The 25,425-nt window shown below is 33.1% G+C and overlaps 1 protein-coding gene across 1 annotated transcript; it reads left to right on the top strand.

Annotated features, from left to right (window-relative positions):
- Positions 1 to 13,623: 13,623 nt before the first annotated feature.
- Positions 13,624 to 25,303, top strand: LOC139519448 (hillarin-like). The gene is made up of 9 exons (XM_071311550.1): positions 13,624 to 13,680; positions 17,095 to 17,157; positions 17,700 to 17,885; positions 18,675 to 18,910; positions 20,525 to 21,647; positions 22,105 to 22,282; positions 22,811 to 23,088; positions 23,318 to 23,497; positions 25,100 to 25,303. The coding sequence occupies exons 2-7, from the start codon at positions 17,095 to 17,097 to the stop codon at positions 22,966 to 22,968; spliced, it is 1,944 nt and encodes a 647-aa protein (XP_071167651.1). The 5' UTR covers positions 13,624 to 13,680; the 3' UTR covers positions 22,969 to 23,088; positions 23,318 to 23,497; positions 25,100 to 25,303.
- Positions 25,304 to 25,425: the final 122 nt, after the last annotated feature.

The following is a 25,425-nucleotide window of genomic DNA, read 5'->3' as shown; positions in this document are numbered from 1 at the left end:
TATATGATGTGCAAATGTTCTTATATGATGTGCAAATATACTTATATGATGTGCAAACATTCTTATATGATGTGCAAATATCCTTATATGATGTGCACATATACTTATATTATGTGCAAATGTACTTATATGATGTGCAAATATACTTATATGATGTGCAAACATCCTTATATGATGTGCAAACATCCTTATATGATGTGCATTTTCCCTAATATTATGTGCAAACATCTTTATATAATGTGGTTGTGTCATTATATTATGTGCTTGTAATCTTATATCATATGGTTCGGTTAAATTCATTATATGATGTCGAAACGTCATTCTATGGTGTGCTTTCATCGTCGTTATGGTCAATGAACATGATTACGATTAGAATGATTATTGCTACGTCATAACTGATTCCGATCTGCTTCTGCACAATATATAAACCCGGATCAAATCTGTAGCTATCGTTTGGAAAATGGTTGAGATGTAAAAAGAAAAAAACCTTGACATGTTTGTTTCTCGATTTAAGATGAAAAATATCACACCAGATATTATTGGAAAATTGTCAAATTGTGAATTGCAAAGTTTAGTTTTAATCAATGGGTCTACATTAATGAACATACGAGGACTGCAATAATGGGCATACAGTTAAAGTTATTAAATTAAAGAAATGATTCTTTTATGCCATGCTCTATGCTCATTGTACTAGGCTTATATTTGACAATACATTTATATCTTGCGTTAGCGGCTTTTTTTTTAAAGAAGTAAGTACATGAATTTCCAGTATGTTCATTGTTTCGTAAAGTTTGCTTTGCTGATCATTTTAGCTGTGAAAGTTTGTCTTTATATATCACTTTTCTGAAGAAAGACACGAAACTGGGTAATGACCTATATAATGGATCGGTCATTTGCAACCCCATAAAGAGGGGATAGGAAGAAATTAAGGGAGCCTTTGATTTTGATTTTTTTTTAAAATAAAATGGTGGTATTCAATAGATTTGACGCAGTACAATGTTTTTGCGATGTGTTCATTGTCCGTTAATACTTTGTTGCCAGAGAAAACTTTTTAGAAATAAGGGGCCAAAAACGGCACTTAAAACAAGCAATTCTTAGGGTTCTTTGATATGTTGAATCTAGCAATATATTAAGATTTCGGATATTGGACAATATAATAGGTGATGTGTCACAAACCTATGATGTGTCAGATATTGAATAATGAATTAATTCAAATTCAGACCTGTATAAAGCTGGAATGGTTATGTCCATACTTGCCATAACTGTTTAGGGTTCGACCCTCATCGTACTCCCCCCCCCCCCCAGTAAAAACTAATAGTTTTGACTCGAAAGACGTCAATTTTAGCCTCATCTGTTAAAATCTAAATCCTTATTTTTTTAACAAAATAATTTCTTCTAGCAGAGTATGTTTAATCTGAAGCTAGTAATATTGAATGAAGGTGTGATAAGTACCAATGAGACCATAAACGGCATATCCAAATTAAATTCCAAGTCGCAAACAACTTCCACACTTAAAGTTCTAGATCCACTATTGACGTGCTATTTTAAATTTAAATAATGCAAAAGTAATTCAATGCGGTTTTTTTGTTGTTGTTATTACGAACAATCGTATTGAGAAAGGTGTGTGTAATTGGTGGGTTTTTTAGGGGGGGGGGGGTGTAAAGTTTAAGTCTTTGGAATGATTTTTCCCCCTATTTCACGGTAAAAAATTAGAGGAATTCCCATCTTTCCTACCCCGCCCCCACCACCAATGATGAAAATTGAAAATGACAATAATTATAATTTACTTATTTTTAAATTTGTTCTTATAATATAAAAAAAGAAGATGTGGTATGATTGCAAATGAGACAACTCTCCACAAGAGACCAAAATGACACAGAAATTAACAACTATAGGTAACCGTAAGTCCTTCAACAATGAGCAAAGCCCATACTGCATATTCAGTATAAAAGGCCCCATGATGACAATGTAAAACAATTCAAACGAGAAAACTATTTTACTAAGAAAAGGTTTCTCTATAAACAAGTATCAAGATAATAGGCAATAAAACAACAAAACTCATAAGAGCCAAAATTGCCCAAAATGGGACCTTAAAATTTACCATAGAATATATTCAGACACATTGCACTATTATTTTTTTTTAATCTATTGTAGTTTTATAGATAAACGCTAAATATTAAAAGTCACCGCCGTAAATCTTCACTTAGAAAAATTGAAAACACAACTCTCCATCTGTCAGAGACCACCAGGTCTCAGTAAACAAAAAATAAATACAGTGTTTTATGTTCATTCAGACACAAATCTAATTAAAATACAGATATTGGGTACATATATGTCCATGCTATGCTTACGCGGATCTGAAAACGCTCCATTCTATTTTCTTTTTAAAGACCATTGGGATTCTCGGTTTTGTCGGATTTATCTACACCTTCAAAAATGTGAAGGCTGAATTTCATTGGCTGATGTAATATTTACTAGAACAAACAGTATCAAAGGACTGAAGTACTGAATATCGGATGACCGCAAATTCTCGTGGATGGTCACACGCACTTGTCTAAAAGAAAATCACATCTCAATACCTGAAAGTGAGGTTAACTTACAGAGATATATTTTTTTCTGAGACAAGTTCGTGCTTGGATGATGAATAAATGACAGGGAATTCAACCTCACCGTAATCACAATTATATTGTAGTGAGACAAATCAGTATACTCTGGTTTGTTGTTCTATATTAAATTTATATTTGTATATAACAGTTACATGTATACATTATTTTGATCCTAATGCTATAGCATTCTCATCTACTATTCTAATAATAGTGCAGTGCAAGTGCATGGTGAAAACTCTTCTGTAACAATTCGGATTTTCTAATAGTTTGGATTTATGTAGGCATTCATTTTCCCCTCATAAACGTACTTGAGATATTATTTCTGCATGCGTTAACACAATTATTCTGTACGTGTGCATATATATTACTTACAAATGTATAAATATATTTTTAACGACGCAACATTTGCACTCGATTATGTCTGCGTTTTAATACGATCGGTTACATGTACCAGTCAAAATCGAAAGTCAAATCTCTGTTGCGATAATACATCGGAATGCCCTCACGGTCATCGTGATGTAAACATGAAGTGTGGGCATGAGGACGTGTCCTTCCTTGTTCTAGGACAAACATATTTTTCGACTTTAAGAAAAAACTCTTTTTTAAAAATAATATAGTCTTTTTTTAATTTCATTATTGTTATAAAATATCTTTCAAGAAACTTGGAATCAAACATTTACAAAAAAACATGCCCCATTTCACTCGCAAATCATCCTAAAAAAAAATCAATGGTCAGTATGTTAGCCCTGTTTACGGAGTTGTATATCTGAACGGCTTTCCTTTTATATTACGAGTAACTGTCTAGTGGCGGTGCTTTCATGGTAGCATGTTAGCCTCTAGTGTTGCTGGTCGTAGGTTCGAATTCCGGCCGGTTCAAAACCAAAGAATTTAAAATTGATATTTGCTGCTTCCCTGCTAAATTAAGGAGTAAAATCAAAGACTTGTTCGGCTCGGAATTAGAATAATCTGTCCAGGTAACACCGTAAGGTGAAATGGATTTCTGCGAAGTAGCATATTAAAAATCCGACTCAGGGTGTCGGTCTATTACAAAACAGGGTTAATATTCATTTCACATTAATATTTTCCTGTACGTATATGCACCTGTCCTAAGTCAGGAGCCTGTAATTCAGTGGTTGTCGTCTGTTGATGTGTTACATACCGGTATTTGATCTTCGTTCATTTTTTGTACATAAATTATGCCGTTAGTTTTCTCGTTTGAATTGTTTAACATTTGTCATTTCGGGCCTTTTATAGCAGATTATGCGGTATGGACTTTGCTCATTGTTGAAGGCTGTACGGTGACCTATAGTTGTTGTTAATTTCTGTGTCATTTGGTGCCTCTGGAGAGTTATCTCATTGACAATCATACCACATAGTCTTTTATACATCAATTTTCCGCTAGACGTCAAACATACATTCATAATCATGTAAGTGTGCAATAAATGCATGAAAACATATTAATAAAAAGATGCAAGCAAATGTCATGCACCGAGTTGAAGGTAATCCCATATCTCTTTTCATTCCTTTTTTGGGGGTGAAAAGGGGGGGGGGGGGGTGGCTCGGTGGCCGAGTGGTCCAAGTATATAGCCTGTCAACACTTACATGTAGGTTGTGAGTTCGAATCCCACACTTGGCAGGTAAGCTCGACTCCAATCTCAATTGAATAGAATTATTAGTTTTTCCTACCGAAAGTCGGTGTTTCTTTCCTGGGACTTCGGCTTCCTCCATCAATATAAACTCACCTCCACGAATTAGCATGATAGTGTTGAAAGTGGCGTTAAAAAGCATCAATCAACAAATTAATCAACCAATCATCCATACCGGTATAATTATATATGCAAGAGAGGATAATATTATAGCTATCGTTATAAAATATTTTTAAAATTGACTTTGAGTTCATTGGTGTCTTCTGCAATGAATAGAAATAGGAAGATATGATATGAGTGCCAATGAGACAACTCTACATCTAAGTCATAATGTGTAAAAAGTAAACAATTATAGGTTTAATTACGGCCTTCAACACGGAGCTTTTACTCAAACCGAACACCAAGCTATAAATAAGAGCTACACAATTGGTTTTATCTTATTTTCGCCGCTGCCGGGAAATTCTTCAACTAGTTCCTGCATTAATTGATCTTTATCTTTCGCCGAAATGTTTGAAACGTTAATTTTTGTTAAAATGCACTTTCTCACTTTATCTTAAAAATGCACTTTCGCTTAAAAGATTAAAGATGTTTTTCTAAAACGTAATAAGTGAACTGTACGCTCATTATTGTAGATCCCGTATATTCATTATTGTAGACCCATCGATTAAAATTCATAATTTGACAATTTTCCATCAATATTTGGTGTTATTTTTTTCATCTTAAATCGAGGAACAAACATGTCAAGGTTTTTCTTTTTTTAAATAACTCAAGACTTGATCCGGATTTATATCAATTCTGCAGAAGCAGATCGGAATCAGTTAAGACGTAGACAGTAATCATTCTAATCGTAATCATGTTCATTGACCATAACGACGATGAAAGCACATCATATAATGACGTTTCGACATCATATAATGAAGTGAACCGAACCACATGATATAAGATTACAAGCACATAATATAATGACACAACCACATCATATAAAGATGTTTGCACATAATATAAGGGAAAATGCACATCATATAAGGATATTTGCACATCCTATAAGTATATTTGCACATTATATAAGTACATTTGCACATTATATAAGTACATTTGTACATCATATAAGTACATTTGCACATCATATAAGTACATTTGCACATCGTATAAGTACATTTGCACATCATATAAGTATGTATGCACATCATATAAGTATGTATGCACATCATATAAGTATGTATGCACATCATATAAGTATGTATGCACATCATATAAGTGTAGTTGCACATCATATAAAGATGTTTGGACATCATATAAAGATGTTAAGACATAATATAAAGATGTTTGGACATCATATAAAGATACTTGCACATAATCTAAGCATATTTGGACGTCATATAAGGGTGTTTGCACATCATATAAAGGTAAGTGCACATCATATAATGAAAAATGGTCATAACAAGACAGTTTTGGCGTTCCATAAGTATGCTTTAATACAGTAAAAGTCCAATTATTCCTATCAAGATGAAATGATATAAGAATATTTGGGATATCAAGGTAGTGTATCCCTTTACATAGCATACTCTAAAAGTGTTTGCCCAGATGAATATTTCGTCTTTCCAACAGTTAAATCAGACTATACCATAAGCCTTGGTGATCACTCTAATAATTCCTCGTTTCAATTTTCATGTTTAAAATTTCATTTTTGTTGTCAATATTCATAAAATATGTTCAATGCGCTAGAGTGACGAAAAAAAATCAGATTAAATTCCACTCTGTGTAGTTAGGAAGAAAAAAAGCATATGAATGCTGAAACATTTGATTCAATTAAATACAGTTTTTTTTTTTAATGTAATTCAAAACAAAATTTAAATAGTACTGTAGACGATAGTTACATGTAATAAAAAATGTATTGTGTCTTATGTGTTTTATTTTTGTAAAAGTTACAGAAAGAGAGCGAACAAATTATTATAGTCAATTATATGCCTTTTTTGTTCTATAATTTATAGAATTCTTTGCTAACAATATGATTAGGCCTTGTGATTATCTATTCCAGTAATCTTTTCTTCTTCTAAGGTTTAAAATAGTAATCTAAATTTAGAGACAACTAAAAGGTCATACAAGTAAATGTACTTTTAGATGATCCCAGCATATCTGTTCAATCTTTATATGTTGTTATTATTTGTATGTATCACAAATATCTTGTCTTGATTGTATCACAGTAAAAAAAATATATAATTATATAATTACATTTTCATGCTCATATGCTTTTTGTTTCTCATTTGAATTTGGGTTTTTTATTTTGTATTTTCGGGGGGTTTGGTAGGTTGACTTGCGATATTGTTGCTCATTGTTGAAGGTCATATAAAATCTATGTCATTTGGTCCTTGGTGTATAGTTGTCTCATTGGCAATCATACCACATCTCATTATCTTTTAAAGCAGTTTTAAAAGTCGTGATTTTTTCCCTAAAATTATATTTTTTTATATAAGTTTGTTTTGTTATTCTTTTTGAAATGGGGGTGCTTTGAATGATTATTTTTTTTGTAACAAGTAACATCTAAAAATATTCACAGTCTTTTATGCTATTACTACTTTTATTGATGTGTTATTTATTAAATAATTTTAGTTCCTGTTAAACCATGCAAATTATGAAAGCTATACAAGTTATTTAATATCTGATTTTTTACCAGACTTTTCGTATGAAGCATTGATACAATATAGAAAAGTATCTCAACACAAAGCTAGTGTTTATTTTTTGTTCACCTTTGTTGTGGTTATTTTAAATAATTTGAGTTCCAGTTAAACCATGCTAATTATGAAAGTTACAAAAAATATTTATCATCTGATTTTTACCAGACTTTTCGTGTGAAGCTTTGGTATAATGTACAAATAATACTTACCTAAATGCTAGTGGTTTTTTTTTTGTTCACTTACAGTCATCGTATTAAAATATACATGTACAATGTATGATACTTAAAATTTCGATTTTCTAATATGCTAGTTTAAATTGAATAACGAGCTATACTTTAATGTATTTTTTTATCATTATGTTTTTATGACTTACCACTAGCAAAGTAATTGCAATTTTAACAATTAAACAGTCAGTATTTCTATAATCTTTTTTTATTTATCTAGGATTTCACCATTGAGTTACATATTTCAACTTTCATTGTATTTTGAATATCCGTAATTATGGTATACGTGTACCTTTGTCCATCAGTTTGCTTTCTATCCGTTTGTTATCCATTTTTAATTATACCCCCGCTTTGAAAAAGGGGGGGTATACTGTTTTACCTCTGTCTGTCCGTCCGTCCATCAGTCCGTCCATCAGTCCGTCCGTCAGTCAGTCAGTCCGTCCCATGAAACTTTCGTCGCATTTTTCTCAGGAACTACAATACAGGGATTTCTGAAATTTGGTTTCAGGGTTTATCTAAGTCAGCTATACTGTGTGATGCGTTTTCAGATTGATCACTTGACAACTTCCTGTTTACCGAACACTTGTATGATTTTACACATGATAGCCAAGTTGAAAATTTTCGTCACATTTTTCTCAGGAACTACAATACAGGGATTTCTGAAATTTGGTTTCAGGGTTTATCTAAGTCAGCTATACCGTGTGATGCGTTTTCAGATTGATCACTTGACAACTTCCTGTTTACCGAACACTTGTATGATTTTACACATGATAGCCGAGTTGAAAATTTTTGTCACATTTTTCTCAGGAACTACAATACAGGGATTTCTGAAATTTGGTTTCAGGGTTTATCTAAGTCAGCTATACCGTGTGATGCGTTTTCAGATTGATCACTTGACAACTTCCTGTTTACCGAACACTTGTATGATTTTACACATGATAGCCAAGTTGAAAATTTTCGTCACATTTTTCTCAGGAACTACAATACAAGGATTTCTGAAATTTGGTTTCAGGATTTATATAAGTCAGCTATACGGTGTGATGCGTTCTCAGATTCATCACTCGACAACTTCCTGTTTACCGAACACTTGCATATTTTTACACTATTAATATTATCCACTTGCGGCGGGGGTATCATCAGTGAGCAGTAGCTCGCAGTTTCACTTGTTCGTCTTGAGAATGTTGGGTAGATGACAACAACTTGCCTTTGGTATATAAATACAGAACAAACACAGAAATGATAAAAGATCATAAAAGGTGTATGCATTGAAGAAGAGGTGAGAGATACAAAAGGGATTATCAAACTAAAAAGTCGAAAACAAATACTGACAATGCCGTTGTAAAACACGAACAAATTACCAACAATAGTATGTATATACAAAACATATAAACAAAACACTAAATACTGGGCACAGGGACCTAATTAAAAGCTGGCTGATCTCAATGTGCTTCCGAAGGATAAGCAGATCATGTTCCAAATACAGCTCCTGTTGTCTTTGTTGTTCATGTCAGTACAATCCCGAAATTTGATAAGTCTAGTTTAGTATGTTACATTTTAAGGAAAAGAGGACGGAATTGTGTTCACAACAGTTGGAAAATATTCGTTGGCGTCTGTGAAAAAGATATTCCATAGCGGTTTCCCAAATTTTCGAAGGGATTATTTCAACTTCACAACTTGGGCATTTTGGATTAAAAGCTACATTGGGAATTTCATATAAGTCTCAATTCTTTATCTAGGAAATTATAATAGGAAATACAAGCTCTTGATATCAAATTAGTAATACATACTTCATATGCAGCCTCTGCTGGAATTTTGCCACATGGAAGTGGAAAGTTCACAATATCTGAAACTGAAATAATTTCTTTTGTCGTTAAGTTTTGTGTTCAACCAAGCCACGGTATCAGTTTCTATCCAGTCCTGTGAACTCGAAAGACAAAGATTTGAACCATAGCGCAAGTAATTGCATGAACATCAACATACTCATTTACCAACACCTTAAGAAGCACAACCATCCTTTTAAATATTTAGCAGTTCAACCTTTAGAGGTAGTAAATAAGCAGCCTGGTGAATCGCATTCAAAGTTTGTACGATCACGGAAAATAATTGAATTAAATTGGATTAAAAAATTACAGACAGTTTACCCTCTCGGTCTTAATGATAATATCATGGGAATTGGTAATATATCTAGAACCAATTCCGTTAACATTTTAGATAAAGTTTCTAAAACTGTTCGTAAAAACCGTTCTTACGGTCGTAGAACAAATCGCAATCAAAGAAAATTTCGGGCCAATCATACCAATATTTCGGACCTAATTTCTATTTCAAAAAACAACGGCAGACATTATCTGTTAACAAAACTCTGTTCGTTACCAGTTTTATATAAAATAAGTTAAATAAAATTTTGGAGGATTGCAACACAATTTCATATAGCAGTCCTAAGTATGAAATTGTTCAAATTATTATGGCATATTGTTATTCTAAATTATTTCCCAAAATTGATCGCCCTGAAGATCATAAAAAACATTTTATTAAAATTAAGTATGTCAATAAAGCCTTTGATTTTGTAAATATTGCCGGTATATTTAACAACCATTCTGTTAAAGAACAAATTCCTGGATATTTTGACAATACTGAGCTACCTCTTATTTGTTATATTTACAAGAAATCTACCCGAAAATTTGTGTTTAATTATAGTCAATTGTGTAAAGATAATAATATCAGTGAAAATACACCTACTTCATGTAATTGCAGTAATTCCGTATATATTTATGGACCCATTTCCCATGTTATAACAGGAGATCTTAACATCGTTCAAGACCGAGAGTTAAAATCATTCCTCAGTAAAGGACCTAAATTTCGTCCCCCGTTAATTATTAATTGGAATGAGTGTCGTAATATCATCCACGACTCACTCCATACTTACTGTATGAAATGGATAAAACGGGAAAAAGCTGACAAAAAATCTTTGGACTCATTTTTTTTAATTCAGTAATGAATATAGTTTATATACGTATTCAACATTTCAAAGAACATTTTACTTTAACAATAACCACAATAAACCTATTTCTCGTATCAAACATAAACTAAAAGAACTAGCCAAGGAATTTGTTTTTGTCCCGGCCGATAAAGCTGCTAATAATATTATTATTGTTTGACGTCAATTTTACATTGAGGTTCTGAAAAAGGAAATCACCAATTCACCAACATTCTAACTGACTCCATTTTCAGAAAACGAAATATGTAACAAACATAAACTTTTAGCCACCGCTTTACAAACAGAGCCAAATACAATGAAAGTCCCAACTATGTATTGGCTTCCGAAGCTACACAAAAACCCTTACAAATAAAGATTTATTTCGTCTTCAAGCCATTGTTCAACTACTAAATTGTCTATTCTTCTTACCAGCACACTTGGTACAATTAAAAACCTTATAATAAATTGTTCAAATAAGGCCTTCGAAAATAATGGAATAAATTACTTTTGGAGTGTAAAACTCGTTGGAAGTACTTGATAAATTGCATGTTTATATTGGTGATTTTGAATCTGTTCAAAGTTTTGATTTTTCTACCCTATATACCACATTGCCTCACATCCACATTAAGAAAAAAATTCACACACCTAATTAAATGGGCATTCAAAAAATCAGAATGTGAATATATATTTTTAAACTCTTTTAGGTCATTTTTTAGTAGCAATAAACAAAAAAACTATGTTAATTGGACATGCTTTGATACTATATATGCCCTTGAATTTTTACTAGATAACATTTTTGTTCGCTTTGGGATTCCGTATATCGTCAGATTATCGGAATTCCAATGGGGACTAACTGTGCACCACTTATCGCGGACCTCTTTTTGTATTGTTATGAGTTACAATTTATGACAAAAATAAGCAAAGACCCATCAAAACAACATCTGATAAACACATTTAATAATACTTTTAGATATTTGGATGATATTTTGGCTCTCAATAATGACGACTTCAGTATGTATATTAATGAAATTTATCCTGGTGAACTCTCTTTAAATAAAGCTAATACTAACAATGAACACTGCTCTTTCCTCGATCTTGATATCTATATCACTAACGGAAAGCTGAATACTAAAATTTATGATAAAAGGGATGATTTTTCATTTCCTATCGTTAATTATCCGTTTTTAGATGGTGACGTTCCCTTGTCACCATCTTACGGTGTTTATATATCTCAACTTGTACGATTCGCTCGTGTATGTAACAATGTTTTAGAATTTAACGAGAGAAATTTATGTATTACTGAAAAATTATTACACCAGGGTTTTCGATATCACAAACTAGTCAAAACATTTACTAAATTTTATCATCGGTATAAAGACATCATTCGTAAATATAGCTCAACATGCAGACTTCTTATACGTTCAGGTATTTCACATCCAATTTTTTATGAAAATATTCTTTATAAAGCACAAAGGTGTCAGTATTCACCTCATAAACTTACAAAACCTTTGAATAGACTTATTAAGAAGGGATATAATTACGATACTGTTGTCAAGTCATTAAATATTGCATATTTTGGCGTTAATATTGAGTCACTGATAAGGTCTTTGCGTCGGAACTAAACACATTTATTCTAAAAACAGTTGTTGGCATGACACGGGTTATGTTCTTCTCATATATGTTATGATGGTATAATACTAAACCCATAACGGGGAGGATGGTGCCTGATGTTCATATGATGAAATCATAATCTTTCAGTCAGTTTAATTGAAGTCTGGAGCTGGCATGTCAGTTAACTGCTAGTAGTCTGTTGTTATTTATGTATTATTGTCATTTTGTTTATTTTCTTTGGTTACATCTTCTGACATCAGAATTGGACTTCTCTTGAACTGAATTTTAATGTGCGTATTGTTATGCGTTTACTTTTCTACATTGGTTAGAGGTATAGTGGGAGGGTTGAGATCTCACAAACATGTTTAACCCCGCCGCATTTTTTGCGCCTGTCCCAAGTCAGGAGCCTCTGGCCTTTGTTAGTGTTGTATTATTTTAATTTTAGTTTCTTGTGTACAATTTGGAAATTAGTATGGCGTTCATTATCACTGAACTAGTATATTTTTGTTTAGGGGCCAGCTGAAGGACGCCACCGGGTGCGGGAATTTCTCGCTATATTGAAGACCTGTTGGTGACCTTCTGCTGTTGTTTTTTTATTTGGTCGGGTTGTTGTCTCTTTGACACATTCCCCATTTCCATTCTCAATTTTATTAAACATACTGTAAAGTGAGCAAAATGTGCGACAAGAAAAGTGAAAAGCAACGGACTACACCCGGTCTCGCTCCTATGGGAGTTTGTGTGATTCAATCATTTTTTTTTACTCTTCTCCAAGATTTCAATGCTAGTCAACTTTGTAACTTTAAAATGTTTTTGACATTTTATTTTTTTTTGGTTCCTGTACCATTTTTTAACAGTTTTTTTTTTAAAATAAAATCAGAAGTTTAAGAAGACATCTACGGAAGCCGATAAGGGCCATTCAAAAAAAAAAATTATGTCGTAATTACGACATAGCATGTCGTAATTTCGACATAACATGTCGTTAAAACGACATCGTTATGTCGTAATTTCGACATAACATGTCGTTATAACGACATCGCTTTGTCGTAATTTCGACATAACATGTCGTTATAACGAAATCACTATGTCGTTATAACGACATATCTATACTAAAAGAATATGTATTATGATTGACAAGATACTAACAAATGACACAGAAATTAACAACTATAGGTCATCATAATGCCCCCAATAATTAGAAAAAGGCCCCATATATATAAAAGAGGGAAAAAAGATACCATACGGAGAGTCCCCGAAATGCTGTGTTGCAGACAGTGTTATTATTTAATTATTAGCTCTCTGGTATCTTTCCTCCCTCTTTTATAGCTGACAAATCGGGGGCTTTTTTAATTATTGGGGGTATTATGATGACCTATGCTATAGTTGTTAATTTCTGTGTCATTTAGTCTCTTGCAAATCATAATACATATTCTTATATATATATAGCGATGTCGTTAATACGACATAAAATATTTTTTTTGAATGGCCCTTATCGGCTTCCGTAGACATCAACTAACTCCAACAAATGATTTTTTTTTCATAACTTGATCTAGGAAGATTTGCTCTCCTATTTTCGTTTTTATATTTTTTTTAATACTTCTAAAATGATATAGAAAATGCATGGTAAATAAAAAAAAAAAGAAAATATGCAAACTATGATCGTACAACTGGTTTAAATATCAATATTCAACAAGTACAATGATAATTAATCAGTGCTAACTATATCGTTTACAGTGACAGAGAAATAAGAGATCTTTTAATTTGAAAAGAAGAACTAAAGCGATGCACGCGCCAGTTATAATCTGGATATCAAATAACCCTTATAATAATTCATAAAAAAAATTATTGTTACCAAATCAGGTGAACAATTGTTTTAAATAATCGTTCATTCATATCTGCTAGGGTCACCTGATACTTCCTTCATGGAACTTTCACACAAGTCTTACGGTTTGTATTATTAAGTTATAAATATAAGGTTGTTTTATTACGCGATTGCAAAATATGTTTGCCCTTTTTTCAAATATTGTATGCATGTAATTTAAACAACTCTCTTTTGTTATTTTCGTTGTCAGTATGCTACTTTTAAACATCACACATAATTTTTTTTAAACATCTATGTACATGAAACATTTGCACTGGACGTAAAGGAAAAACAATAAATCAATCACCATATTTTCAAGCGACATAACTCCTTTAGTAATAGTTTATTCAACAAGTAAAAAGTGAATTTTGTAAATACGAATAAGAAAGGTATTCTCAGTTGTTAATGTCAGGATTATATACAACTTGACAAGCTGATATTAAATCATGGAATCTTTTACATTCTTATATCGTATGATGTAGGCATTATCATAAAATTGAGAGTGGAAATGGGGAATGTGTCTAAGAGACAACAACCTGACCAAAGATAAAAACAACAGCAGAAAGTCACCAACAGGTCTTCAATGTAGCGAGAAATTCCCGCACCCGGAGTCGTCCTTCAGCTGGCCCCTAAACAAATATATACTAGTTCAGTGACTATGAACAAATATCAGTAAATATGTCATGATGATCTCTAGACTGTTATATCCTATTAAAGTTTGATTCTAGTCGTAATCACGAGACCACATACTATGTAGATGTTCCGGACCATATGAGTATTTGGACCATACGCGTATGGTCATGACCATATGGGTATATACTCATATGGTCCGACCATACGCGTATGGTCCGACCGTACGCGTATGGTCGGGGTAACTAACACTCTGTTACAGTTTACTTGAAATACGTCTCAACTTTTCATATGGTATGACTGTTCATTAAAAAGACGCTATCATATAGGTAATTTTATATTAATTTATATAATCGTAACAAAAAGATTAGCTAAAGAAAAATTAGAAGTTTCAAATAGTTAATTTTATTTACTTGTCAAAACTATAATAAACACATTTTATACTGCCCGCGTCACACTGTCCCGATTTTTACGGCGATGGCAACACGATTATGGAAATTTTCAAAATCGGGACTGACCGTATCCACATCGGACTATTCGTAGTGCCATCTTCGACCATCGTAGAAGCATCGGCAACTTTTTCTAGCCTTTGGGAACAACTTCGGGAAGGGTTCTAAATTTTTTAACATGTTAAAAAAAACCCGAAGGTTCGCCCGATGTTGAGGGTTCGTATTGAGTTCGTATCACCATCCTCACCATCGTTATGTCACCGGGAATGCATCTTTGAACATCATATTGCATTTGTGTTTCCATCGGGCAGTTTTGACATTACGATGTCCACACGAATGAATCGCGAAGCTACCCGATGGTCTTGCGGTGGCAACACGACTTCGTGAAGACCTCGTAATCCCGTCGTGTTGCCATCGAATAAAAGTACGAAGGCGACAAGATGGAACTACGACGGCAATAAATCCAGATAAATGTAAGTTAATTTTCGCGCTTAAATGCATTTAAAGTGCCATGCGCAGTAAGCACTGGTCAGTCTAATACGACAGTTAAGAAAGACGTTCACAAAACATGTGGCTCATATCATATGATTCTATGTGAACAAGAAAGGCGACAGCGTCGTCTCTATTAATTCAAATGGAACAAGAAGAGCAGCTATAACAGGCTCAGGATTTACTTTTACAAGTAAAATATTATTTTTTGTCAATTTTTTATATCAAGTAACATAATGAAAATCATAAACGCGCCTCGTACACGAACACTGCAGGTACACGTATATAGGTTAACCAACGTTTTCTTCATTATTCTGATTTTTTATGTATTGTCTGAGTTGTTGTCACACGAATGTTTACTCCATAACCATTTTTTTTGTCTATATGTCATATTTTGCCGCATTTGTTGCTTTCCCCATGCCACATCCTTCCTTTTGTCTATATTATTATGATATTCTCCTGGAAAGAGCTCTTTTTGAATAAAAGGGATCAACGAACCCATCACCTTACCTTTAAGATAAATCAGTAATAAATATGGGCATAATTATGGGTGATTATTCAGACTAGAGTAGTACATTTACAGTTCAAACAAGGCAAAGCCGAGCGTGGCATCCCCTCGTATGTAACATATTGGGGACAAATGTGGACACTATATTTGTATATGCGTCTATGACACATGCAGAAAATTGTAAATTGAATATGCATATTTGATACATGCTATCGTATATAATTTCAGCACCATCGTATAGACTTCGTTATTCATCGTACTTGCTTCGGTCACTTTTTGGAATTTTAACGAGATCGGTACGAACTTACAATTTTCGCATTCGGGTGTCCATCGTATATAAAAATCGGGACAGTGTGACGCGGGCATACCAATGGTCATTGCCGATGGTCATTACCGATGGTTATTACCGATTTGTTATAACGAGTGAATGGCATTATGTCGACTTAAAAAAATATTTCAAAAAATTTCTTAATGAACTGTTACACAAGAATTTAAGTCAATTGAAAGTAACACATTTTATTTAAGTTGTCTTGTGAATATGGTGTATTGCAGTCGTGTTACGATATTTGAGATCTAGTGCTTCTTAAAACATAGAAGATATATCGGAATGACCCAAGACCTCGGTATGACTGTACGCAGCTGCAAAAATGCTAACTTTTCATTCGCAAACAAAAGATGTAAATGAAAAAGGATCCAGCACAACAAGGACTAGTAAATGCAAAAAAGCTATCATACCGTGTGAAAGTAACTGTCACCTCAAGCCTACATGCAAGAATATAATTAGCGATGAAAACTAACTAGGGCATCAATATTTAATTTTCACGTAGTCTTTGAATTTTAAAATTAATACATTTCATGTTACCATCATTGCTTTTTAGATAGTTTTTGTATTGATACGTTTATAATGTAATTTGAAAAAAAATACCTATATGGTCCAAATACTCATATGGTCCGGCCCGTTGATAACCAAACGAGTATTATACTCATATGGTCCGACCATACGCGTACGGTCGGACCATACGCGTATGGTCGGACCATATGAGTATACGCATATGGTCATGACCATACGCGTATGGTCCAAATACTCATATGGTCCGGAACATAGATAAAACAGTTTTTCATACAATACAGTGAAATGAACGGCATCAGTAGATTACCTGTCTTTAAAGTACTAGTATGTAAAACATATCATGATCACGGAACGGTCGTAGCCAAATCTCGTTCTCTCTACCACGGAATGGAACTTTTCAATAACTTGTAATTTGTAATTAGCCATACGACGGGTGCCACTAGTAAAGCATGATATGCCTACCCATCTGCAGAATCTTTGGTTAAAGAAGTTCGTGTTGCTCAGGTTTTTTTTGGTTTTTTTATTATAAAAATATGAATCTTCTTACTCTTTTTCATTACTAACTTTTTTCCAGATGGGAAGTGCGTGTACAAAGCCAAATTCAAAATTCATACCTTTTGAGAATGATTCTGACGAGGTAATTATTTCTACTCGTAAAACTTCTTGGAATGTTTGGTGCTGGTTATCTTCGCACATGTACCTAAAAATATTGCATAATGTTGATAAAATAAGATTTCTGTTTGCCCTTTTCACACTTATTTTAATTTTTGGCTATTTCAGATTTTACCGAAATTTTCATTTAGGGGGTAAAGCTAAATATTATGTTCTGAATGTGTATGACAAAAGTCGGCACTTACTTTGAATTCGAAGATAAGAATAAAGTATTCAAATATCAGCAAATGCATTCAAATTCTTTAGTAGACTATGCTTAAGTTAAAAGTTTTAAGTTCTGATATCCATTTTGAATATTTGGGTAAAATAGGATCTTTTGAAAGTAATAAAGATTTTAAAAAATCGCACATTTGCCTGAAAATCAAAGGTTAGATAAGAAAATAACATTCTGTTGTACAGTATATCCAATTTCATCATACATATATAAAATATTTCCTTGTATCGTTTGTTTTGTTGACTAGTATAGTCGACATTAAATGAGATACTATTACCAATGTTAAATCCTAGGTAAGGATTCCACCTGAAGAAGATGGCTACCCTGACCCTAGAGTTGTTTATAATATAACAGACAAGAGTTTAAAAAGAGGGGCCACACTTTTTGCTGATCCGAATCCTAACACAGGAAGTGAATCTGCAGGCAGGAGTCACACGTTGCCGATGACTAAAGCCGAACTTGACAAACATGCTAAAAAGGTAATAATCATATCTTTGTATGCCCCATTTATGGGCTTTATGTTTTTTGGTCTGTGTGTCCGTTCGTCAGTACGTCCGTTCGTTCGCCCGTCTGTCCCTCCTCAGGTTAAAGTTGACGATCAAGATAGTTCTTGATGAAGTTGAATTCCAATCAACTTGAAACTTAGTACACCATGTTCTCTATGATATGGTCGTTCTAATTTTAATGCCAAATAAGAGTTTTGACCCCTATTTCACGGTCCACTGAAGATCACTGAACATAGAAAATGCGAGTTGGGCATCCGTGTACTACGGACACATTCTTATTTTTAACTATTTCAACCTTGAGGTACTTCCATTATATTCTATATTACATGCTATTTGACTCGTGTATTTTATTTGGTACAGTAAAGATCAAACTGTAATCCACACAATAAAATAAATCATGTCAACGTTTGAGATAATCATCACAAATGGAACCTTAGAAATATCAGAAATAAACGTCAGATTTGAAATAATTACCTTTAACTGAATCCTATAGGTACATGTAGCAGACACAATCGTTTGAGTATCAACAACTTTTCAGAACGTGAAATATATTGATAACCTACGGAACCTAAAGAGGCTAAAGATGCAAACGTAACAGACATAACCGTCCGGGTTGATTAAATGTTTGAGATAATCTCAACAAACGAAATTTAAAAATAGCAAATACAACCGTCTGGTTTTGAATTTATTCTGGGTGGATGCAACCCTAGATGAAGAGTTGTTTTTATAATCATGAAATTTCGTCATTATAATATTTTGTAGACTCCGAAATCAGCACTTAACAGCTTCGATGACTTAATTGCATACTTAGAAAAGCCGTTATACGGCAAAGCATCCCGAGATGAAGTGATGGTTAGAGCTCTTCTTGTTTGGCTAAGTAATCAGAAGATCGAGAATTTCAAATCAAAGAGAGGTAGAACAGATACTCCTAGAGGATTCCTCAGTCTTCTAGGGCAGGACCGTACTACATATTCTACAGTTTTTACAGTACTTTGCAGGTAAATAAACTCATCATAGATACCAGGATTAAGTTTTGTAATTACGCCAGACGCGTGTTTCGTCTACAAAAGACTCATCAGTGACGCTCGAATCCAAAAGGTTTAAAAGGCAAAATAAAGTACGAAGTTAAGATTCATTGTTTCACACTTTAATTCAAATCATAGTCAACATAACACTTTATAAATATAGAACTTTTGTTGGTTTTGTGAACACGAAAGATCACAAAATTCGAAAGTATATTTTTTTTTACTAAAGAGGACTTTAGTTGGCAGCCCAAACAGTTCTAAGGGTAACTATGCCTCATATTTATAATCATATAATTTATAATAACTAGCCATATTTGACAATGATCTGACCAACAAGACTTGAAAGTAATTGTTCCAGTTTGAGTAATATAAAATGTTGAACTATTTATCCCTTTAATTACCAGTTAAAACAAGTATAAATGAAAGAAACACATCTTACTTCTTTTTTTATCGCATTTAAGTCACATATCAAATGTAGATTAACCAGGAACCTGATGTTTAGTAGTTGTCGTTTGTTGATTTGGTTCATATGCGTTTCTCGTTCTTTGTTTATATATATATATATATATATAGAGATTTAATTTAGACTGTTGGTTTTCCTGTTTGAATGGTTTTTACACGTCTAGTAATTTTGGGGCCCTTTATAGCTTGCTGTTCGGTGTGAGCCAAGGCTCCGTCACGAAGGCCGTGATTTGACTTATAACTGTTTACTTTATTTACAAATTGTGACTTGGATGGAGAGTTGTTTCATTGGTACTCATACCACATCTTCTTATATCTATTTACCAGGATTAACGTTGTCGATTTGAATACAAATGCGTTATCCATTGAAACGACCACATCCGCTAAACATCTTCCAATGTATCAAAATATCTTTTTTAAACAAGCTTCTTTGTCACATAAGATATCTGCTCGTGTCAATATTGGTTTCTTCCAAAATTATTTCATAGTTATTGGTTATTGCTTATTATTCAGAGTACGAATGCCAATACGTTAGATTCTAAATGACTTGGATTTTAATAACTACTAGTACTAGTATAGGGAATAGAACCACTTAAAACGATTAGCAAAACACGTAACCGTATATATTGTCAGTAATAAAGAGCCGAGACATGAGAAAATATGAAACAATTTAACCGAAAAACCAACGGCCTTAATAGTTATGACCAAAACATTAAAAACAAAAAAAATATGACCGATTCCAACCCACAATTTAAACAGGCCTATATAGAATGTGGCGGGGTTACAAATATACATGAGGGGTCAACCCTTCCGTAAACTGGAACAATGGTGTAACAGCACAACATAAGCATAACATGTTAACACAGTTGGAAATGGCTTGATTAGTACAATTGGCAAGAAGATAAACATTAACGAAATGACATAGTACGTACAGAGTACCCGCAGTTTCATGTACTGAAAAACTAGTCCCAAGACAATTACAACTAAAAATTAAATCCTTGTCCACCAAACTAAATGCCTAAATCATAATTTTACCTCGAAACTACTTTAATTCACAGAATATTTGTTCTTTACGTTTGTAAATATTTGTCAACATGTAAGTTTTAACATTACTTTGATTCGTAGGAAATCGAATATCAAGTGTGCACAAATACACGGTGTGTGTAAGGCTGGAAATTACCAACCCGGAGACAGAGACAACAGACGCAGTCAATGGACCGCAGTTTATTTAAACGACTCGTGGCATATCATTCATCCATATTGGGTTTGTCGGGCAGTGGTTGGGTTAAAAGCAGGAGGCTGGATTAAATTGGAAAAAGGTGGAAAATCAGTCGTAAAACGACAAAAAGCAGATTCTGGGGTGGTGCAGAATGCTTTTCAAGAACAATATATCATGCCAGACCCTATCCATTTTCTTTATGAATGCCACCCGGATGATAAAAAGTGGCAGCTAGTACAAAAGCCAATTACAAGAGAACAATTTTTTGACCAAGCTTATTTACGCCCTGCTTTCTGGGAATTAGGTATGAAACTATTAAGTGTAAATGCATGCGCCCTGAAAACTACAGGAAATGCAACAGCTATAACTTTTCAAGCCCCAAAAGTCACAGCAAACGAATTGAATATGGATTATGAGTTTTTGATTAAAGAGGGGAGTTCTGATGTGGATGAAGAAAACAAAATGCTGAAAGCAGAAAACATGCCACGGTTGGTTGCGAAAATAAGAAACGGTTCCGAATGGAATTTCCATATTCAATTTCCAATAGAAGGAATCTATAAAATCATTATTAACGGTGCTCCTGAATATCAACACTTGACCTTATTATGTGAATTTCAAATAACTTGCACCGAAAAATCAAAGGACTGCCGATTAACACCATTTGATCCTGGTCTATTAGGATTTGGTCCAGGTCAGACATGTGAAAAAGCAGGACTGCTCCTACCATCTCACCAAAATGGTCTTGTTACAACAGAAAAAAGCAAACCTATTAGAATGAGTTTCCTCCTAGATAGTGAAGTTTCTAAATCTCTGAAGGTAAAGACGGAATTAGTTAATGCAGATTCGGAAGGATTACTCTTACAACAAAGTGACGTTACAACTATAATTGAAAAAACAGAACTTAAAATAATTACAAAAGTTGTCAGAGAAGGAGATTATGGACTGAAGATTTTTACCGGAAGTAATACTAGTAGCATGAGTGTTGTTTGTAACTACTTTATCACTACATCTTATAAATTCACTTATGAGGTTAGTATCTCTAATTAGCTATCATAGGTACCAGGATTATAACTTAGTACGCCAGACGCGCGTTTCGTCTACATAAGACTCATCAGTGACGCTCATATCAAAATATTTATAAAGCCAAACAAGTACAAAGTTGAAGAGCATTGAGGATTAAAAATTCGAAAAAGTTGTGCCAAATTTTTTTATCGATTTTTATTGTACATCATCAACGTCATCGTCGACACAATCATTATCATCATTGTCATCACCATCGTCGTCGTCGTCGGTATCGAGGTCGTCATTAGTTCATTATCATCCATTATCATCCGGGTTGGTCTAACCAATAATCTTATAATTTTTGGTCAACTTGGAACTTCAACAATTTTTTAACATTTTATTGAGATTGATCGTTGAAGTGCTATATAAATTTTGTCGGAAAAGCAAATAAAATATACAAAATACTATCCATTTTATTTTATAGAAAACTAACAAGCGTCTGGCCAGACAAAATCTGTTGTCATGTATTGAGAATAGTAAATTCTCGGAAATAGAGAAAATAGAGCAAGGAATTAGCAGATGTATAAAAGAGAAAATTCCAGAAACAGACTCTGACATTGAAAACGCTCATAGGAAAGTCGAAGTTTTAAAGATCAAAAAAGGTAACTTTGAATTCCAGAAAACGCAGGACAACCCTATTAGGTTTTTGTTAATCGTATTGTCATTAAAAACTTACAAAAAGGCAAATGGACTTTTTTTTATCTCTAGATAATAATATAGTATACTAGTTATAGCAGGCTACTGGCACCGCCCAAAGATATTCTCATACACCCGAAGCATCAATCAATGGCCTTACATGTGGTCGACAGGAGTCATTAACAAGGCCTGATAAAAATCCGATCTTTTTTCACGATTTGAACTTAAATCAATTTTAAAATAACTGTTCACTCGATTATAAAAAATATTTTTGAAATCTCTGAAACAGTTCTCTAATTCTGACTACAATGCAAAAGTAACATTCATTTTAAATATTTTTTTCTGAAATAGTTTGACATGTTACGTAATCAAAGCCACGCCAATATTTCAATTGGTTAATTAAAAGAAAATATATATGATCATTTCAAGCTTTATGCAAAATGCAGCGATCCTAGTTATGTGAATAATGTATGGTATCTTTATTGGTATTACAGATATCCATGATGCTTATATGAGGAGACATTTATTAACAACTGAAACGACTATTCTCAAAATACAACAGTCACAATATATCAGAATATTTACAGAAAGTGTTCAACATTTGGAAGAATATGCTTTTCAATTAAGAAATCTTGAAGGATTTACACAATAGTTACCGGATATCCTTGCAGCTGTTGGGGAATTTAATCATGCGCATGTCACAAATGAAACGGTGGTTAACACATTGGTTGCTTTATCGGTTTTGTTTGGGAACAAACCAAAACCAATCGAGGTAAAACATACTGATTCATTATTGTCCAAATGTTTTTTTTTTCTTTCAAAGAAAACGTAAACTTCTTCTAATCTGTTGACGAATTTACAATAATTTACGATGAACTTATTAATTATATACATAAAATAAACACAGATATCTATTTGATTCTTTATTAAAGAGCTGCCAACATGAGATTATCTTTCTATATTAATTCATTTTTTATTCTAATTTTCATTTAATCTGACAGAACAAAGATGATCTACCAACCCTCGCACGTGATACAAAGCACAAAATACAATTGAAAAAAGATAACATTGCGTCATCGTTGTCAATAGAAGATGTCAGGCATGCGCAAGTCGTCATTGAGAGGTACACCTACAAACAAACAAGGAATGTTAACGTGGCAGCAGCGTCCATTCATAGATGGGTAAGTCAAAAATAAAATGAAACAATCAGAAATTAAATCAATATTCAATATCGTTCAAATCAAATATGGTTTTAAAATGTCATTTTCAGTGTACGCTGATTCTTAAAAATAATGCTTTCTTTACACTTTTGTTTGAAATAAGGGAGATAATTTCTTACTTCCGGTTTGAAAAATGGCATTTCCGTTTTTATTTGATATTTCGCTTGACACTGATTCCTAAAATATATGATTCTATATACTTTTAAATTGAATAAACAAATGAAAAGAAATTCATTCTTCCTGTTTACACAAGGTCACTTCCGTTTGGATTTTTCAAGATCATGTGACTTTTAACCTAATCAAACCAAATCAAACAACCCTAGATCTTAAATTATCACATATGGTTAATGAGTCAAATCATCACGCAAGTAATATTAAAAATAACAGGGGAAAAATTCACGTTAAATGAAAACGTATATCCTTTCAACCAAAATGTATGCGTTACGACATGTCACAACTCACAATCAACTAAAAAAATGTTGTCAATATCTTGTAGGGTTTTTGAAATAAGTGAAAATAAGCCAAAATCAAAATTTAGAATATGACTTTGACTAATGTGTTTATTATGTTTTGAACCAATGACCTTAAATCCGAAGACCCTAGTTCTCTATCACTAATTGTTTACTAGTAACAAATGCATATCACTTTAAAAAAAATACGTAAGAGGATTGACTGTCGTGTATATTCCCCCGACCGCTTCGGTCAAAACCAAACTCATCTTTCTGATAACGTAGTGAAATTTTTTGTATACAAAATTTGCCAGTTTCAAATACAAATCCACATGTTGTGAAACAATAATCAGAACGAAAGCGATAGTTTTTTGTTTTTTTTATCTTTTTTCCACGGTAAAGTGTAAAGACTAAATCTGAAAATTCTCACACACACATATATATATTGTGATCAATTTATTTGGCAATCGCCAATGACAGTCAGCAGGGTTTAAGAATATCAGTTGTTCGACCTGTTAGTCAAATGCGTTTTGTTAAAAAATATATTTTTCACTCTTTTGGTCTTTTAGGAAATGTTGTTTGTGCTGTATTTAGACCCTTCTACAACGAAATTTGTTACTTGCACAGGTATAAAAATTGCGGTTTTTATCCAACGCAGTCATAGATTTGAACGTTGTTTTCAATTTAGTCTTGTTTATATTTATTTCATTTGGGCTTGTATTATATATTTCCTCTGGTTAATATAATCCGTTCATCATATTTGGACTCTTTAAAATTCAAGTCTAACCTAAATTGAACTCAATTAAATGGCCTTCCAGATACTTTTCGATCCCTAACATCACTAAAGAAACATTAATTGTCATAATCCGGATATGATGTAAAATATTTAGCACCTCATGTAGTGGTTTACCATCTGTGCCGCAAGTTTATTGTTTTCTACTTGGTTAATATAGGGATCCATTTTGTTACACCATGCGATCAATTTATTTGGCAATCGCTTATGGCAGTCAGAAGGGTTAAAGAACATCAGTTGTTCGACCTGCTAGTCAAAAATATAATCGGAAAATCACAACTTTACTAACTTTTCAACATTATCGTTATCATCTCTTTTCAGGTAACTGATGTCGCATCCACGTTGATTAGTGGGAGATCGGAAGGAGATGTATAGTGGTTCCAAAACACAAATGCCTTAATGGTTAATAAATACGATTTACGTCACATACTTTTGATTCAGTGTTGTTTCAGTAAAGATACATGGCTATTTTTATCCAGTTGATTTTTCACTCAAACCGGTAGATAATAAAGTCTGTTATATTAACACATTGAGTTTTAAATATTATACATTGACATCAAATATACCGTTTTGTATAAGATGTTCATCTGCAAAGTTAGCTTGAAAGGAGAAGGTCCAGTAGGCCCTTTTTGGCCCCAAAATATAGC

This window comes from Mytilus edulis, chromosome 4 (genome assembly GCF_963676685.1).
Source record: "Mytilus edulis chromosome 4, xbMytEdul2.2, whole genome shotgun sequence".
Taxonomy (NCBI): Eukaryota; Metazoa; Mollusca; class Bivalvia; order Mytilida; family Mytilidae; genus Mytilus; species Mytilus edulis.
Note: the sequence above shows the minus strand (reverse complement) of the source record. Positions and strands in the feature narration are given on the sequence as shown.